Source organism: Ipomoea nil, unplaced genomic scaffold, assembly GCF_001879475.1.
Source record: "Ipomoea nil cultivar Tokyo-kokei standard unplaced genomic scaffold, Asagao_1.1 scaffold1266, whole genome shotgun sequence".
In the NCBI taxonomy this organism is placed as follows: Eukaryota; Viridiplantae; Streptophyta; class Magnoliopsida; order Solanales; family Convolvulaceae; genus Ipomoea; species Ipomoea nil.
In genome coordinates, this window is record NW_017617694.1 from 50,350 (window position 1) to 70,051 (window position 19,702).

Consider the following 19,702-nt stretch of genomic DNA (forward strand, 5'->3'; position numbering starts at 1 on the left):
AAGAATGCAAGATGAAAATTATGTATATATTTGATTTATGTTCTAGTGAAAGCAATCTTTTCTATAAGATACACAACATGTTGCATTAATTTTCTTATAAGGAGGTAATCAGAGTGATCATGAAAATGAAGTGTCCCATCGAGGGAAGCTTAGAGAGACCCTACTGCAATGGTCACCACCTAAGAAGGAATTTATATTACAATAGGCATTGATTGCAACGTGAACTTGGCGGATGACAAAGCTGGTTGTGGGGGAGTTCTTTGCAATATAAAGGGGAGATGATAGCGTGGCTTCATGGCAAACCGAAACTCTAAGTGTATCACATAAGTGGAGAGTTGAATTGATTTGAAGGGGCTCGAACGGGCATGGAATATGGAGTTCAAACAAATTGAATTACGAAGTGACTCCAAGCAAGTGGTCAAATGACTAACATGGAGGAGCGCGCCCCACGTGGTCCTTTGCAAAACATCATTAAAAAATGCATGGAAGTAATGGCCAAAGATTGGGAGGTCAAGGTGATGCATGTTTACCGGGAACAAAATAGAGTTGTTGACGCACTGGCTAAGATGACATGTGCGCGGAGCTATAGTTGGAAGGAACTTGTTGAAACCCCGGCGAGAATCATGGGAGAGCTCGAGGATAATCCCAGGAATGTCCCCAATGTGAGAAATATTAGTGAGAGATACTGAGGTCGCTACATAGGTTACCGCCTTCGTCTGATAGACAAAAATATTATAATCTTTTTAAACTTCATACTCAATGCAGTTTTTGTTTTAGAAAGACATTAATTAAGGAATTTTATAATTAATATTTTTAAAGAAAAAAATAGCATATTATTAGGTGGTGAATCTTTGGTAATGTAGACATATTGATGTACCACCACCCTGTCTTTCATTGTTGGTTGATTATTAATGAATTACCTTATTACTTTAAAAAAAAAAAGTTATATTATGTTATTTAAAAAATTTATGTCAAAACTTGAGAATCTTATAAGATTATTGAAGATAAATATAGAAAATCTATTATTGATTTTAAAACTTAAAGATCGTATAGAAAATTAAATGTATATCTTTAAATGATTGTTTTATAGTATGATTTTATCTCTCACTCCTTTTATTGTGATTTATTTTCAATACAGAGCCACTAGTGGTTTGTCAACTACTCTTCTTTTGTAGATTTGGTGTCATTAAAATAAATTTTTTGACCAATTATCATAGCTTCTATCAATGTTACTACTTCAAACACCAATTTTGTGCCACATAAATAGATAATTTTTAACATGTAAAATAGATTTGCTAAATAAAAATATAAATTACAAATATGACACGTAATTATCCACGTAAGCAATATGATGGGCTAAGTTGCTACTTTGTCAAATTGCACGATTTTAATTTGTTTAATGGATCAATGAATATTTTTTTTTAAGTTGATGATTCAGTTGCATTTTTTTTTTTTTTTGTCAATTTAGTAGCCTGATTTATCTTTCTCTTAAAAAAAAAAAAAAAAAAAAAACTCTACACATAATATTGCAATGATGGAGCAAAAATTATCAACGTGAGTTAATTTATATATGGAAAAAAGGTCAAATAAGTCCTCAAACTTTACCTATAAAGTCAATTAAGCCCTTAAACATTATAAAGCTGCAATTAGACCCATAAACTTCTCTGCTTTACTTTCAAAAGATAAGCAAAAGCACTTTAAACACATTGATAAAGCACATAAACAAATAAGCAAACGCAAGGGAACTCACAACCTCACCGCGTTCTTAACTGATACTTAGAGTTTCTCTTAACTCTGATTCTTATACTTAGTCACTGAACTTAAAGTCTTTCTCACCTCAATTTCCATAACTTAGAGCTCTTTCCCTATTCTTATCCTTCCTAGGATTTCACTTAGAGTTCTCATCTTAACTTGTCCTTCTTAAAACTTCAACTTAGAGGTCTTTTCTTAACTTGTCCTCCCTAGGACTTTTACTTAGAGTCTCTATACTCAATCTTAAGGGTCAAACATCCTAAGTCTCCCGCGGTTCATACCGCTCTGATACCAATTTGTAACACCCCATTTTTTATAAAATTTAATTGCAATTCTAATCAATAATTAACATAACTAAGCAGTGGATAAATAACTTAAATAAGATAACTAGTGGGTATGTCACCGTCACAACCACCACTTCGTAGTGATTGCACAGGCTAAGGGTAGAACTAGAAAATAAATAAATAACTAACCATCCATCAACTTATATAAGCATAAGGGGGATAAACACACCCCGATGTCTACATCATCGAAAAACAACAAAATATCATAAGTCTAACATCCGATAGATAACGACATAGACAAGACATAAAGAGTGTAGACATCTCAATCTAAAAGACTAGTCTAAATCGAGCACTTCTCACTGCTGGGCCCACTTGAAAGGGGTTTTACAAGCAACACATAGACAAATAGGAAAACACCCGTTAGCACGAAGCTAAGTATAACCACACTCAACCCTGTAAAGTACTATAAAATATACTTTTGGAAAACATTTGATAACATTCGTATACAGCAAACTCATCTTATAGACATCTTTAGTCATATCACATACTTTCTATATGATTGCAACCTATAATATCAACAGACATGCTTCGATACAAAAGACTTAACAACTTAGATATTTCAATATGTAAGCGTCACAACAACTTAACAATCAACTCATGCTTACAAGTAATATCATGCTAATAAATCATACGAAAGTTATTCTCATGCTCTCAAGTTCTCATCATGTAACTGGATATACAAGACTTCAAATGTAACTAAACAATCATGCTCGATATTCAATCTTACATCAACATTCTCATTATGCAATCTCAGGCAATACTCTACTCAGATGCAATCTCGTGCAATGCTATAAACATACTCATATGCAATCTCGTGCAATACTATAAATATACTCATATGCAATCTCATACAATACTCTACTCAGATGCAATCTCGTGCAATACTATACTCATATGCAATCTCGTCTTAGACAAACCATTAGATAACTTCTGCGGTGTCAACTCTACTTTAGTACCTCTCACATTAGAGGTAACCATTGTAATTCCCTTCTTGTGTTTGGTAGACAAATTCTCATAGAATTCAACAACTAAATCCAGGTAAATCTCTTCCCGAATATAATCCTTAAAAATTTCCTCAATAACCCTCGACTTTCTAACATTCGATTAAAATCTTCAGAAAAGTGTTCAGGAAAGTAGGTTTTACCTCCAATAACTGTGTAGTTAGGACCTTCATGGCTAGTTTCCTCTACTTGTTACTTTCCCTTTGTCATTGCAATCTAAAACTTCTTGACTTGATCTTGATTGGATTGGGGTAGATGGTTCAACTAGTATTTTTCTTGTGCTTAGAATAGATTGTTGGATGCACTCTTGAGCTTTCTTGAAGTAGATATGGTGTTTTGAAGGAGATGGATTTTATAAATACTTTTTAATTTTACCACCATTCTCAATCAAAGGGTTTGTTAAAACTTGTTTTTTCCCTTTTCTATGTGGTGTGTTGAAATTTGTTGTCCAATTGGGCCACTCATCTTGTGATGGTCGTAAGTCAAACACACTTAACAATAAAGTTATTTGACTATCTGATTATCATATTTTACTTAAAACTAATTGGTGATAAGTAGGTGGACATTAACCATTTAACCACATCCCTCCATGGTAAGTTATACCGCTACACCTCGAATTGATCATGAACTGAACTCGGCCAATCCGACTTACGCTCAACAATCCTCCTCTCAGCACCTGCCGCAACCTTTGATCATAAAGTGGTCCTTAGCATCCGCGCCCACTAATCCCCCTCATAGGACTGGACTTGGACCGACTTATCCGCAACTGGACTCATATACCGTCTCACCATCGATTCGAACACGTGAACTCGGCTCTAATACCATTTGATGGATCTCAGCGCTGCACGCTTAATCACATAGTTTTTTGGCTATCTAGTTGATATATCATACTTAAAATCAATTAATGTTAAGTAGGTGAACATTAACCATTTAACCACATCCATCCATGGTAAGCCATAACGTCACATCTCGAATCGAGTAGAGACTGATCTCTATTAACCCGGTCGACGCCCAACAATGTTCACGTATATAAAACTTTTAGCTCAAATATTGTGGTGCTTAAAAATAAATTTAATGTATTTTAATTTTTTATTTCTTGAGTTTTAACAAAACAAAGTAATTTTTTTTTTTGAGGGTCAAAACAAAGTAATTTATTTCGTAATTACTATGATTATTTGATTATTTGATTGTGTAAATTGTTGAATGTTAAATATGATTATGAGCACTTCAAACTTAATATACTATGGCCATGTTTGGTAAACGATTGTTAGCTGATTGGGTTAATTAGAGAGTATAATTAGTTGATAACATTAGTTGATGGTAGAAAAATGTTTGATAAATTAGCTGTTAGCTGATAGCTGTTTGGTATAATTTTTTTTCTCAAAAAGTTAATTGAAAAAGTTGTTTTGATCAGTTTTTTAAATTTTAGCATTTTGGAGTTACAAAAAGCTAATTAATATATTCTTTAAAAAAAAGCTAACTAATCAAACACTTATATTAATTTTTTAACCAAGTCAAACAATTAATAGTGGTGAAATAAATCAAAATTGGCTGATAGACTAATTATTTTACAAAACAGGGATGAATTTGTTATTAGAATTGACAGGATAATAGGGCTGGCACCCGACCTGGATCATAAGTGGGCATCTGACCCTGCGCCATATTTGACCCGGCACCACATGGAGACCCAACGGGCAAAACTCAAACAGACAGAATTCCAACAGGTGCCACCTTTATTGCAATTGAAGCCACCATTGATGATAGAGAATTAAAAGTTTGACTCCCCATTTATGTCCCATGTTGTTACCGTTGGCACCTTTGTATAAGTAGATGCTCCCCTCAACTTGAGGAGACACGTTCAATACTCTGGACAAAGACACACTGTATTTTCCATACTGAAACACTTAGCAATACAACTATTGTTACAATATGTTATTCTAATATTATTATTACCGGTAACTTTTTTACCGTCATTGGTGCTTTCATTGAGAGCCTGAGTCCAACACTCAAGCAGGCGACGACATACACAACTCAATCATCTTTCAACAGCAAAGAATGGTGTCCCGCAGCTCCCACGGATCCCGCAACGTGAACAATGGCAATGTCTCAGGTGACCTCCGTGACCAACTCACCAACAATCGCGGAGGGGACCTCCGAGAACAGCTCAACAACGGGAGGCCCGGGGACCTTCGAGACCAACTCAACAATGGAGGGGCGAACCAAGTTATGAACCTCCAGACGACCATTCAGCAAGCAGTGACGGCGGCACTAAATCAGGTAGTGGTGGGACTGCAAGGCCAAGTGGCCCCGCCGCGGCCTCAGGAAATAGGGGTAGAGACCCAAAGAAGTGGACCGGCCAGACGACAACCAGGCCCTTCCCAATATACACCAGAATGATTGGGACAGAGGGCGCCCGTGCGGCAAGGATTATGATCACGGGCCGAGGGGTCCTCTACCAGAGGCCCTCGCCAACACGAAAACAGAGAAGCCGAGAGATCACCCATTAAGGAGGTGGGTGAGTCTCCGGAGCCGACCCCACGCTGACATGTTGATGAGTCGGCCCTACGTTGACACTTGGAGGAGCGACGCGTCGATGAGCCGGCTCCGCGTCGGCACTCGGCGGAGAAGCGACGTGCTGATGAGCGGGTTCCACACCGACACTTGGAGGAGCCGCAGTCGGCCCCACGCCGACACCCTGACGATTCGGCCCTAGTCGAGAGGCTGCAGAGAAGAATCGAGGACTTAGCAAGAAGGGTGGAGGCACGGGAGCAGTCGCCGGAACCCGAGGTATGGATGGCAGCACCATTCTCCCCAAGCATCATGAACGTACCTTTGCCGAGGGACTTTAGGTTACCCGCCATCAAGGAGTACACGGGGCCACTGACCCACGTGTCCACATGGCGAGGTACAAGGCTACTATGGTAATGATCGGGGCAGGGGACGCCATCATGTGCCGAGCGTTCTTGTCCACCCTGGATGGAGCGGCCCAAGACTGGTTCAACACCATCCTGGATGGGTCGATCCAAAACTTTGGGGAGTTGTCCAAGAGCTCCCTGACATACTTCTCCGGTAGCATACATCGTAAGAAATCCTTCTCTCACCTCTGTGTAGTGAAGCAAGATAGAGGCGAGAGCCTCAAAGGCTTCCTGATAAAATGCAAAAAGGAAGTCAATAATGTCTACGACTTCGACTCCAAGGCGGCAACCCCGATATTTATCCATGCCTTAAGATCATGGTATTTCCACAAGCAGCTGAACGCCTACCACCCCCGCTCTTACGAAGATCTGATAAGGACGGCTAACCGCTATGCTGAAGTAGAGGACGTCGACAGGAAAAAGAAGGACGAATAGGATGGTAGGAAAGGTGGGAAGCCTGGGAAAGCTGGGTCACCCAGCCAGGCACCACTCTCAAACCACCCGACCGCAGGAAAAGGCTGAGGCCACGAACGACCCCGCCTGGTCCCCTTGTGTAATTTAACTCCTCTTACCCATCCCCTTAGTGTCATCCTAAAGCAAGCTGAGGAGATGGGAATAGTAGAATTCCCCGAGGAGTGCATGAAGGTCTCCCCAAAGGCAGACCAAACAAAGTACTGCAAGTTTCATAGGCAAGCCGGCCACGATACAGATGAGTGTCACGTTTTAAAGAGACAAATAGAAGAACTCATCCAGCAGGGCTACTTCCGACATTTCGTCAAGCGATCTAAGCAGCAGCAACAGTCGCAACACAATCCACCAAAAAATGTCTGGAGGAATGAGGATGGCACCGAGCCGTCCACCTCGAACGCCAAAAAAAGAGAACATGACCAAATATCTGAGCAGAATGATAACGAGAAAGAAACTGAGGTGGCGCCCAGACGACAAAAGAAGCACACCATACACTTTATCTATGGTGGACCCGCAGGGGGTGATACGCCCGCAGAAAGAAAGAAGTGGAGCCGGAAGCTATACGTGGGAGAAGTGGTGAGTCTTCCTAGAGAAAAGAAACAGAGAAAGGAAGCCATCACCTTCTCTGATGATGACCTCCCAGAGGGCCCGTTACCCCATCGTGACGCCCTAGTGATTGAGATGGACGTCAACAATGTCATTGTCCGCCGCATCTTAGTCGACACGGGAAGCTCAGTCAATGTGATGTATTACGATGCCTTCACCAAGTTAGGGATACCAAGGAACCAGCTCAAAGAAGTACGTACCCCACTCTCTGGATTTACGGGTGATTCAGTGGAGACGGAGGGGTTAGTGGTCTTACTAGTGGAGATAGGCACGAGCCCTAACATTCGCAAACTTGACGTGGAATTCATCGTGGTAAGACTCACTTGTGCGCACAACATCATATTTGGGAGGCCGGCACTGGAGAACCTCAAGGCCATAGTGTCGGTGGAACACTTGTGTATGAAGTTCCCTACACTTAATGGGATAGGAGTCGTCAGAGGAGACCAGCGAGTAGCCCGCAGTTGTTACGTAAAAGCGTGCAAAAAGATTGGCAGAAAGGATCTACAAGGCCACACCATCTGCAAGGATGATCGATCGGGTAGGGAACTCAGAACATTTGATTAAGTATTTTCCTTAATATTTTGGTAGTCATTTGGGACTAGTGCTTGGTAATTGCGGTCCGTCCGGTTTATATTATAAAATCTTTTGGGATAATATCTTGTATTCATGGTCCGGCCGTGTTTGTTTATTGAAGCATAATCATCATTTACGAAGCGTCTTCGGAAAAATGGTCCACCCATATTGTTTATTGAAGCAAGTTCATTTTCGGCATCCATGGAACGCTTTCAAAAAAAAAAAATAATAATAATAAAAAAAATAAAAAATAGGCCGGAGCCCGCCTCGGCCACGATCGGTCGAGGCGACGTCTCGACCACCATCGGCGTCTCGGCCACGATCGATCGAGGCGACGCCTCGCCTCGGCCACGAGCGGTCGAGGTGACACCTTGGCCACGATCAGTCGAGGCGACGCCTTGGCCACGATCGGGCGAGGCGACGTCTCGGCCGCGATTGGCCGGAGGCACACGCCTCGGCCAAGTGGCTGAGGCGACGCCTCAGCTATCTGGCCGAGTCACTTGTCTCGGCCAAGTGGCTAAGGTGACGCCTCAGCCATCTGGCCGAGGCACATGCCTCGGCTATGGCCGAAGCGCAGTGCCTCGGCTGACTGTGGCGGTGCCCCAGCCCGAAGCCGACCATCGCCGCAAAAAAAAAAAAAAATGGTAACGATAAACCGCAGAAACCGACAGATGGTGACAAGAGCTGATAGAGAGGTGCTCAAATTGCTCAGGCGGGAAAGAATTTGTAAAGCACAAATCATGAGGTATTTGGAAAACAAAATCGCATATCCTAAATCACTAAGGATTCTGCGCAGTCTCAAGATAGATTCAGCCTTACTCCCAAGTCAACTCAAACACATCCGTAGACTCAGGAGTAGGGGGGACTGGTGACAGGATAATAGGGCCCGTATCATAAGTGGGCATCTGGCCCGACGTCATGTTTGACCCGGCACCACATGGAAACCCAACGGGCAAAACTCAAACAGACAGAATTCCAACAGGTGTCATCTTTATTGCAATTGAAGCCACCATTGATGCCACCATTGATGAGAGATAATTAAAAGTTTGGCTCCCCATTTATGTCCGATGTTGTTACCGTTGGCACCTTTGTATAAGTAGATGCTCCCCTCAGCTTGAGGGGACACGTTCAATATTCTGGACAAAGACACACTGTATTTTCCATACTGAAACACTTAGCAATACAACTATTGTTACAATCCGTTATTCTAATATTATTATTACCGGTAACATTTTTACCGTCAAGAATAAAATAGAATCAATTGATTTAAAATTTTAAACAAATTAACCATTTAATTACCCATTGTATATGAAATCGTAGTCTTTTCAAAAAATATATATGAAATCGTAGTAATATTTATTTATTTTGATAATGTAATTTTACTATTTTTAAAAAAATTATTAAGTATTTATTTAACTGTGCAACACACTTTATTTGACTAGTAATATAATAGATATAATGAAAATTTTGTTAGTGTCATATGCAATTGAGTATTTGATGAAATTGTATCTCTTGCATTTCTAAAATTATTATGAAATAATAAAACTTTACAGCATTCAAAAAAAAAAAAAAAAAAAAACTTTACAGCTATATAAAATTCATACTGCAAGGTAATACAAATCTACAATATATCATAAATTTCGAAAATAAAATTACACTTTAGCCATTAAAATAAAAAGCAAGTTTAAGTCAATCCACAGTTTGAATGTCATTGTAAATGTATTCGTTAATTAGTCATTTTAAAATTTTACACTTTTTGATCCCTAAAATATAATTAGATGATGAAAATAGTTATTGTGATAACTAATTAAGCAACAAATTTGTATATTTGGCATTTAAATTAATGATTAAATTATGTATTTGCGCATAATACACTAAAATTGCATCTTGCATGATGAGATCAATTCAGACAAGTCTCTTACCTCATATTTAAGCGTGTTGGGACTGTGGTGTACATGTAGGCACCATAACCCTCAACCCAACATTAGCGGGTCACTTGATGTGGGGTTTGGCTTGGAATCATAGGCATAAAAGATAAATAAAGACAAAACTCACGATACAGACATGTGATGTTTAGATAGATGGACAGAATAATCAGAAATAGTGAGTGTAGGGGAGCAATGCATAGAGGTTGTAACCGACCAATTTGTCCTCATCATTCACTCTCATTGACTGCTCAAAGAATACAAATTTTTCCTTTATATAAATTGTAACATTTCATGCAATGTTAGACAACAATTTACATCGAGAATAGTAAAACTTGATTAACTAAAATACCATATCTTTCTTTATAGTTTTAATACTGTTCTTTCGACTTTTATGCCGCTAAGAAATACAACTATAGTGACCATTAACAATATCTTTTTTATTACGTCTTAATTTCTGTTGCTATAGGATTTGATGCTTAATTCCTAAGCACAACAATGGGCACCCAAGGTCAATATTCCAACTAAGTAAGTAAAGTATATTTCACTTGAGTTAATATCTTTTGATAATGTTAAAAATATACTTGTTCGTTATTCTAGAGATTAAAATGAAATATTCCCTAAAATTCTTAAACCATAATGTCTTGTGCATATTGAAAGAGTTCTATTTGTATGCAAAATAGCTGTTTGGGTTATGGTATAAATCAAATAGGCATGATATACTATTTTCAATTCTATAACTACCATTAACTCTAGCACTAGTGGCATCTTGTGGCTTGCATGCCCTAATTTGTGATGGGCTTGCAACAATGCATGAAATTGCAATCTTAGCCCATAAAGTTTGCCCAAATGGAACTTCTTCAATAAATAGGAGAGGTAACGCACAAAACATTAATGGGATCACCTAATATAAAATGGGAAGTTGTTTGACTTGTCTCGCCGTAAACAGCGTTAACGGCGTTATTCGCTTGTGTCATTATGAATGTACAGTTATGCAATTATGAATGTAAGTTATAAAATTATGAACACGGAGCTCTGACATTATGAACTTACAATTATGAACGTATAGTGATAAAATTATGAACATAGAGCTCTAAAACTGTGAACATGGAGCTTCGAAAATTATGATTTTACAGTTATTGAATTATGAATGTACAGTTCGGAATTATGAATGTATAGTTATGCAATTATGAATGTACAATTATGCAATTATGAATGTACATTTATGAAATTATGAACACAGAGCTCTGACATTATGAACTTACAATATGAACATATAGTGATAAAATTATGAACATAGAGCTCTAAAATTGTGAACATAGAACTTCAAAAATTATGAAGTTACAGTTATTGAATTATAAATGTACGGTTACGGAATTATGAATGTACAGTTATGGAAGTATGAATGTACAGTTATTGAATTATGAACATAGAGCTCTGACATTATGAACTTACAATTATGAACATATAGGCCCTGTTTGGTAAAAAATTGGCCTATAGGTCAATTTTGGCTTATTTGACCACTATTAATTGTTTGATTTAGTTAAAATATCAATATAAATGTTTGGTTAATTAGTTTTTTGTAACTTCAAAAGGCTAAAATTCAAAAAGTTACTCCAAGCAACTTTTTCAATTAGCTTTTTAAGAAAAGAAATTATACTAAACAGCTATCAGCTAACAACTAATTTACCAAACACTTTTCTACAATCAGCTAATGTTATCAACTATTTATACACTGTAATTAACACAATCAGCTAACAGCCATTTTACCAAACAGGGCCATAGTAATAAAATTATGAATATATACTCTTATAACGAAGCGGTATGAATTTTTTTTTTTAAGTGGAAGATAACAGTGCCACTGACGGCATTGTTACCCGTGTCCAGCATGCATGCTGGACAGGGTCCATAGCATAACGATTGTAGGAAAACAGTCTTCCATTTCTTTACCTTCTTTCTTTTGTGACAAAAGGTGGAATCGCATACCCTAAACGCTCTCACACTTCATCCCGACAGTTTGTGGGGAGATAAATCATGATAACTCAATTGACAAATAGATGCTAAACTTTTGTTCACTGTACATACACAATGAACCCATTCACTTTAAGAGATTACTCCAACACTGTCATTAGTGAGACTTGATTTTTAGTCTTTTGTGAGTCTTTATCTTCTTTGTGTACTTTTGACTGATTTGATGAATTAATGTATTAAGAAAACATAAAATTAGAGCACTAGCTACAATGAGTGAAAATTATTATTTTTTTGAATCTTCATCCTAATATAATATGAATGTCATACTATAATTATTATAATAATATATTGTATTTTCTTTACTTAAATCAAATCTGATGTGTTGTAGCATAAATTATTTATATTGTTTTAATTAAAATATATATTTTATTACAAGATGATCTATTATGTATGAGACAAAATTTCTCTATAGTTTAAGAATTTAAATGAAAATTTTTTATTATCTAATCAATTTTATAAGGAAAAAAAATAACATTTCAAAATATCAATGAGAGTTTTAAGATGAATAATTACATATAACAATAATTGGGGTCTCAATCATGTAGACAAGAAAAAATTTAAAAATTCATATGTTAAAACATAATTGCATTACTTTTTTTTTTTTTTTTTTTAGTACTACGGAGTATTAGATAACATCAATAACTCTATTATAATCATATCATATTTAACAAAAAAAATAATTAATTTAAGTTTTATTGACCCATCAATATAACATTAATAAAAATTAAGTTATTTTACTATGTAAATCATTAGGATATCATTTTTATGTAGACTATGTAGACTATAATTATCTACAACAATATTTATATTTACAACTACTTATATTAACACTATAGCACATGATAGTCGTGTCTCGTCTCTTCTATTATTGGTTGTAAGGTCAAGTACATCTCTAAAAAAAAGAAATCACTGCACGCTGTCCATTCCCTTGCTAAAGCGAATGGGACATGACTTTTTCATTCTGAGTGGACTAACCTAGCTTTATATCTGCTTTGAGCTAATAATATTATGATTTTATTTGCCCTCACCCCAAAATAAATTATGATATGTTTTTTCCTTCAAAAAAATATTTACAAGTACTTTTATTACAAATTATAAAAAGTATCTTTAATTATATTGAATATAATTATTTTTATTTTATATTAATTATTTAATATTTAAAACTTTTACTAAATTTCTACTTATTTTAATTTTCTTTTAATCAAGCAATGCGCTCATTATAAATTTATAATTAATCTCAGATAGAAGTATTAAAGGACAATTAAATTTGGAATTCAAATAAAAGGTTATAAAACTTAATATAAGAAAATAATAAGAAATTGTAAGAGTAACACAGTGAGTGTAACACGCGGTGGAGATGAGATTACCGCTCTGCAACAACCGCTTCCCGCCACTAAATTCTCCTCCGCCACCGCCATCGCCATCGCGTCCGCCTCCGCCACCGTCCCGGCTAACTACTGCTTCTCTTCACAAAGCTTCAATTCCTCAGAAAGCTTTCATCACAACCGGCGTCTCCGTCGCACTCTCCTTGGGCCTTCTCATTTCTCCGCCATCAATCGCTTCCGAGTTCTCCTCAGACCGATTGTCCGCCGTTGCTCTGGTGCAGACGAATGAGGAGCAGCAGCTTGATTGCCGCGAAGACGAGCAGGAGCTGAGTGCGGCGCCGGCGGAGCCTGAAGTGGTGAGTAATGAGGGGATTGTGGCGGAGGTGTGGCAGATTGTCAATGATAGCTTTCTCAATACTAGCCGTCGCTCGTGGTCTCCTGAAATTTGGCGTGTGAGACTCTTTCTTCCGTAATCATTTCCCTCTTATGTCTTATCTGTTATGTATGATGTAATTCTTAGGAAAAAAAAAATTGATAACAGAAGGAGAAAAGAAAAGTTTGTACTACCTTTCTTGTTAATGTTGAACAGGAATTTTTTGGATAGGAAGTCCACACTCCTTTCTTGTGAGATGATGGCTGATTCATCATCGTTTTCTCGTAAATTGAAAAAAAAAAAAAAAAAAAAGAGAAAAGAAAAGTTTGTACTACCTGATGAAATTTGTTAAAAGAGAGAGAGTTAAGAAGAAACTCTTTTTTTTTTTTTTTTAATTATTTATTATTATCTGCATGGGAGAGTCTCAAATAATTAGTTATAGGCATTGAGTTTTAAACCAAACCTGATAATTCTGTGTTCTAGAATTTTGCAGCTCCACATGAAATGCTTTAATTATTATGGCTGACTGTTTTTCTGTAGTGAAATTGCACCTCTTATTTCCCTCCCTGCTGTGTTTCTGTGTGTAATCCTATTTTGGATCCTGAGCAAAGTTATAGTTCCATAAGGTCCTTAGATTGCTGAAAATGCATTCATCTTCTTCTTTTAATCTTCCCTGCTCCAGAGTAAGAAAGAGGACATCTTGAGTACATCAATTCAGTCAAGACCAAGAGCTCATGATATCATTAGGAGGATGTTGGCCAGCTTGGGTGATCCTTATACACGGTTTCTTTCTCCTGCAGAGGTATAAGGCTTACTTTGATTTATTATGCTCAAGAAAAGTTGAAACGTACAGTCCTGTTGTAGATTAAGGAAACAAAGAGTCAAATGTTGTTTCTGATTAATCATATTGAATGTTTTGGTTACCAATTACTATATTTGTTATCTTATTTTCCCATGTGCATTGAACCAGTTAATTTGGTGTTGTTGATGAATTCAATTTAGTATTCTTTTCATATTCAAACTTAATCTATTATTTACTACTTTCTTTTTTTACCGTTCTGGGGGGAACATCATAAAAACATAGCATAATTTTAGGTGAAACTTTTTATGTTATAGTTTTTATAGTTTTTCACTTTCTGTGATTATCATGCCTTCATAATTTGCTAGAGTTGATTGGAATTGGTTTACCTTGATTGCCTGTTAGTCTGTTACTCACTTTTAATTTTTTAATGTTCTGAATGCCCCCGTACCATATTGTGGTCATCATTTCTGGTAATTGTACACAAAGTATTTCAACATTTGCTTGTGATTCTTATTATGAATGTTGTTTTTGCTAACAAACCTTTCAGTGTTTTTATTCCATGGCATATATTACTACCATCACCTCTGAAAGTTCTCCAAGATGGCGAGGTATGATATGACTGGGATTGGAATAAATCTTCGGGAGGTTCCAGGTGACAATCAGGATGTGAAACTGAAAGTCTTAGGGCTTCTCTTGGATGGCCCGGCCCATAGTGCTGGTGTCAGACAGGTATGCTGTTTATTATGCTTCTTTTAAAGTATAATTTCCCTTTAAATGTCTGATTTTAATCTTGTAAGAAGTAATAGTATGCACCTTAATTTATATATTTGCCAGGGAGATGAACTATTGTCTGTTAATGGCATGGATGTTAAGGGAAAATCTGCTTTTGAAGCATCATCGCTGATACAGGGTCCCAGTGGAACAACTGTTAACATCATGGTTGTATTTATGTATCTTTCTAAATTATTTGTCATTATCAATGTGATAGTTGTTCCAATGATAGTATTTTTCATTTTAATTGCCTGTGAATCTGTGATATGGTGTTCAGGTCAAGCATGGCAAATGTGGACCTGTGCAATCGATTGATGTTGAAAGACAGTCTATTGCTCGGACCCCAGTGTTTTATCGGCTGGAGCAGATTGAAAATGGTTCAACTTTAGTTGGTTATGTGCGCCTAAAAGAATTCAATGCATTGGCCAGAAAGGATTTAGTTACTGGTATAATATTCCTTATTATATAATGACATTCATTAGCTTTGTGTTCACAGCCAATTATTAGATTTATTGCAACTGCGAATGACTTCAAGTATTGGTTGTCTTATGTAACCATACACATATGTAGTAGTTTATATGTAAGCATACACTTTTGCCGCATCAATGTGCCTATCATGTTTTTGCCCAAGGAATTAGTTTTTCCTTCTTACCTGTAGTATTCGCTTGGTTACCTTAACAGTTTAGTAGAATAATGCAGAGAGGTTTGCTTATTCAAGTATATTTATTAGTAAGTTAATTTTCAAATGGTGACCAGGAGCATGTCATGCAACAAAAATATCAATTGCAGGATGATTTGAAATTCGTAGAAAATATTAAAGAGTATTATCAAGATATGCATGCCGTGGGATGATATTGATGCTATAAATTATCTAGGATTCCCCATATCAGGATCTTCCAATTTTATTTTATGTGCCCTTGACATTATAGTGCTATTTGCAGAGCCATGACCAATTATGTTACTTATTCTATAACCATAAGTTTAGTGTCAATATTTTTAACTACTATGAGAGTTTATTGGTTCTTCTACATTTCCATCAACTCTTGCTTATAGTACCTTCCTGGAATTGATAAACCATGTTTGACATATTAACTTGATTAGTTTACTCTGTCAAACAATCTTGTCCTCATTTCTATTGCGTTGATGATTGTAAAAATTTCAGCAATGAAGCGACTGCAAGGCATGGGTGCCTCATCTTTTGTTCTTGATCTCCGAGATAACCTTGGTGGATTAGTACAGGTTTGTTTGCAAATTGGGTTGACTAACACTCTATTTCAGTGCTGTGTGAGTTTGATGATATTGATCTTTGTTGAATTTGAAAGAGAGGGAATGAGGTATTCTGTAATTTTATTTTTTTTAAAGTCACCATTTTCTCTCTTATGTGGAGCTCGGAAGGAGAAACCAAAAATAATAAAACAGCAAAGCTGCAGCTTACTCTGTAGCTTACAAGCAATGGAAATGTGATTTGTCTCTGCGTTGCTATTTTCATGCCAGTATGCTGCATACATTGGCCTTCTTTCATTTTTGAGCTCTCAGGCTGTCCTTCCTGGCATCTTCCTCCATTGATCTTTTCTCCAAGAAATCCGCATAAAAAACTTGGTGATAAAATTGGACTTGATTTGATAATTTATTGTTCTGTTTCTTTCTACGTGCACACACTTAAATACATATATTAATAATATGAAAAGTTGAGCAAGGAAAAACTGATAATTTTGAGTCTCCATATCTCCATCAAGAGTAGACTGTAGAAAATGCATTCAACTTGTTATTCTTTTCCATCTCACTTATGTTTCAGAAAAAAATTCTACTCTACATTATAGTATTCCTTGACCCTATAAGACGTGAATTTAGTTAGAGTCGTATATGCATTCGTTGACATTTTTGGAATTTATCATCATACCTAACTGTACTTTCTCTATTTCAGGCTGGTGTTGAAATTGCCAAACTTTTTCTAAATGAAGGGGAGACGGTATGCTCAATTTATAAATTATTGATACTAAGAATTGAAGCTTCATTGCAAAGGAATGTGCATATATTCTTAATATTTAATAACTTGCTTTACCCTAATGATTTTGGGCAGGTAACTTACACTGTTGGAAGGGACCCACAGTACACACGAAGTATTGTTGCAGAAGCTCCACCTCTAATTACTACCCCTGTTATTGTAAGCAACTATTCTCTTAGTAGAGTAACTAATTTTCGGTTATATGGAAACTGAGTAAATTCTCTCCTTTTTGTCTTTTATTATAAACAAGGTCCACAAATTTCCCAACTTCCAAATTGTGTTAAAATCGTCCCTAATTTAAGACAGTGATGTGTATTCCTGAGCACCACTAGGTTTGTAAGAGGTGGAAGAAATGCAACTTAGCTATTCAAATTTGGGGACAAAAAAATGGAACTTACTATTGTATTTGTAGATTGCACGGTATGCATTATAGGACAAAATATTGAAAATAGTTTTGCAGATTTGCATGTTGGAGTCTTAGGTCTAGCACTGTTTCCATTGATGATCTCCTGAATAAGAATGCCTGCAACACCAAATCTTAATGTAAAAAATGTAGTTGGCTACTTATCTGGTAGTTCTGTCTCTATACTTCTATTGTATGGTTTATTTTACCTTCTGACTTCTAATGCAGATTCTGGTGAATAAAAATACAGCAAGTGCCAGTGAAATTGTGAGCTACTCAAACTGTACTCTTTTCCTATACTATATTTTGTCACAATGAATAGTCCTTGAATTATGATTTTCACCTCAGGTTGCTACTGCACTTCATGATAACTGCAGAGCTGTCCTTGTTGGGGATCGGACTTATGGAAAGGTCTTACTATTTATTGGATTTTTCAAAATCTTCATACAAGTACTCTAATTTTGAGTGCTAATAAAATATATGGAAAGAATATTGCAATATATTTACGCATACTGCTAGTGAAAGTTTTAGTCTGTCCCTTTTGATGATCCCCAGGAATTTCTATGGGATACGTCCTTAATATAGAGAGCAGTGATGTGGCAAGTATTCAATAACTCAATACATTGTTTACTTTTGTTGGGCAGGGCCTGATTCAATCTGTCTTCGAGCTTCAAGATGGGTCGGGTGTAGTTGTTACTATTGGGAAGTATGTCACACCGAATCACATGGACATTAACGGCAATGGTATTGAGCCTGATTTCAGGAATCTCCCCGGTAAGCACCTTTCAGTCCATTAGTTCTAATGAAAGAGGGAAGTGCCCTCCTATAATCTTAATATACCAGCAGTTATACCATGGACCCGGGTCCAAAATACACAATTTTTACATACTGAATGTTCACAATTTGAATTGTGAACATTTAGTATGTAAATTGTGTAATTTTTGGACCCGGGTCCATAGAATAATTTGCCCTAATATAAACATCAAATGCTTGCAGCTTGGAACGAAGTCTCCAAACACCTGTCTAAATGTCACAAGCCAAAAGATGGATAGCACCAAGGTTTCCGATGGTTTGCAATTACCCATCTCTTTAATTTCTTGGATTTTCCAATCTCCTTATTGCCTAATCCATTGTGTGTATATAGGTTTCGTGGTTCCCGAGCTCTTCCACTTCAGATCATTATCCATGTCCGGATGGATTTATCGTTTGGTTCATCTCTTGGACTTCCTTCATTCGGTTCTTTAATTCCAACCCAAAAACAACATTTACAGCGAAAAGGGACGAAGATGGAAGCAGTTGATTAAAGTTCACTAAACCAAAAAGCCAACTGGTCATAAGGTGTGATCCTTGCGTGTAAAGGATCTGGTAGAAGAAATCTGCCGATTTGTCCTAGGATATTTTGTACATAAAGTGATACTTGCAGTATATTGATGTCCATACAGAATCAGATTATATTCTTTTGAGATGCTTTTGGACTGAAAACCTAAGACTAGTAGAAAACATGAAACTCTTGGCAGGATGTAAATAAATGTTCATTTTCTATGACACTGCGTTTCATTTCTCTCTCTCGTGTAATGCACTATTAGATTTAACAATCCAAACATGCTTGATTTTTTAGCGCGCTTATTACATAAAACTATTGACAAAGGAAGTAGTTAGCTCACTCGGTGTCTCGGGCAAATTATATCGTGCATCTTGAGATTCATCTCGCAAGTTGAATTTTGATACAGATTCATTTTTAGTATATTGTAGATTATATATTTATTATATTTTGATGAAGTGCATAAATTAACTTACAATATATGAAAAATGAACTTGTATCAAATGTTGTAAAAATTAATCTAGGCGGCTGCCTAGACACTAGGTGCCCCTAAACCGAGGCGAAAAGGGGTGTAGGCAGTTACTAATCGGTGTATAACTCGATTTGCCGCCTAAGTGACCGAGTTAACTGTGAACTCAACTGAGTCGATTGAAACTTTTTTTCTTAATTGATTTTCGTTTTGAGTGAAACATATATATATATATATATATATATATATATATATATATATATATATATATATATATATATTATGCGACCGTCTAGCGCCTTCTGCAACATTACTTGTATCATTCATAGTATAACAATTGATGATCTTAGCTCCCAAACGTTGTTAGGGGTGCATGATTAACCAAGGTGTGGGGTTAGCTCAAGCCCCGAGCTCGAGAGCACAATCTAATTTAAACAAGGACTTGTTTTAAAGTGTTTCTTTTTTTTTTTTTTTTTTTTTTTTTTTTTTGAAAATAGCTTGTTCTAAAGTTAAACAAGAACTTGTTCTAAAGTTTAATTATTAATCTTGTATAAAATCTTGAAAAAAATAATAATAAATAAATAAATAAAGTAACAGGATCATTAATATAATATCATA

At 36.5% G+C, this 19,702-nt stretch overlaps 1 protein-coding gene across 2 annotated transcripts; it reads left to right on the top strand.

The window, feature by feature from the left end:
* The first annotated feature begins 12,936 nt into the window (after positions 1-12,936).
* Positions 12,937-18,906, top strand: LOC109184629 (carboxyl-terminal-processing peptidase 1, chloroplastic). Of its 2 annotated transcripts, none has more exons than XM_019334664.1 (13): positions 12,937-13,392; positions 13,996-14,115; positions 14,707-14,844; positions 14,950-15,054; positions 15,164-15,332; positions 16,049-16,125; positions 16,811-16,855; positions 16,967-17,050; positions 17,523-17,561; positions 17,643-17,705; positions 17,939-18,068; positions 18,291-18,363; positions 18,439-18,906. In XM_019334664.1, the coding sequence occupies exons 1-12, from the start codon at positions 12,973-12,975 to the stop codon at positions 18,344-18,346; spliced, it is 1,446 nt and encodes a 481-aa protein (XP_019190209.1). In that variant the 5' UTR covers positions 12,937-12,972; the 3' UTR covers positions 18,347-18,363; positions 18,439-18,906. The 2 variants fall into 2 exon arrangements, with proteins under 2 accessions (XP_019190209.1, XP_019190208.1); XM_019334663.1 differs by having other exon boundaries at positions 18,291-18,353.
* Positions 18,907-19,702: the final 796 nt, after the last annotated feature.

Excerpts from the sequence above, each read along its gene's own strand:
- LOC109184629 (XM_019334664.1), top strand. The coding sequence starts at position 12,973 with ATGAGATTACCGCTCTGCAACAACCGCTTCCCGCCACTAAATTCTCCT. Across the intron at positions 13,393-13,995 it reads GGTCTCCTGAAATTTGGCGT|AGTAAGAAAGAGGACATCTT; the intron begins GTGAGACTCTTT and ends TCCCTGCTCCAG. Across the intron at positions 17,051-17,522 it reads TAATTACTACCCCTGTTATT|ATTCTGGTGAATAAAAATAC; the intron begins GTAAGCAACTAT and ends CTTCTAATGCAG.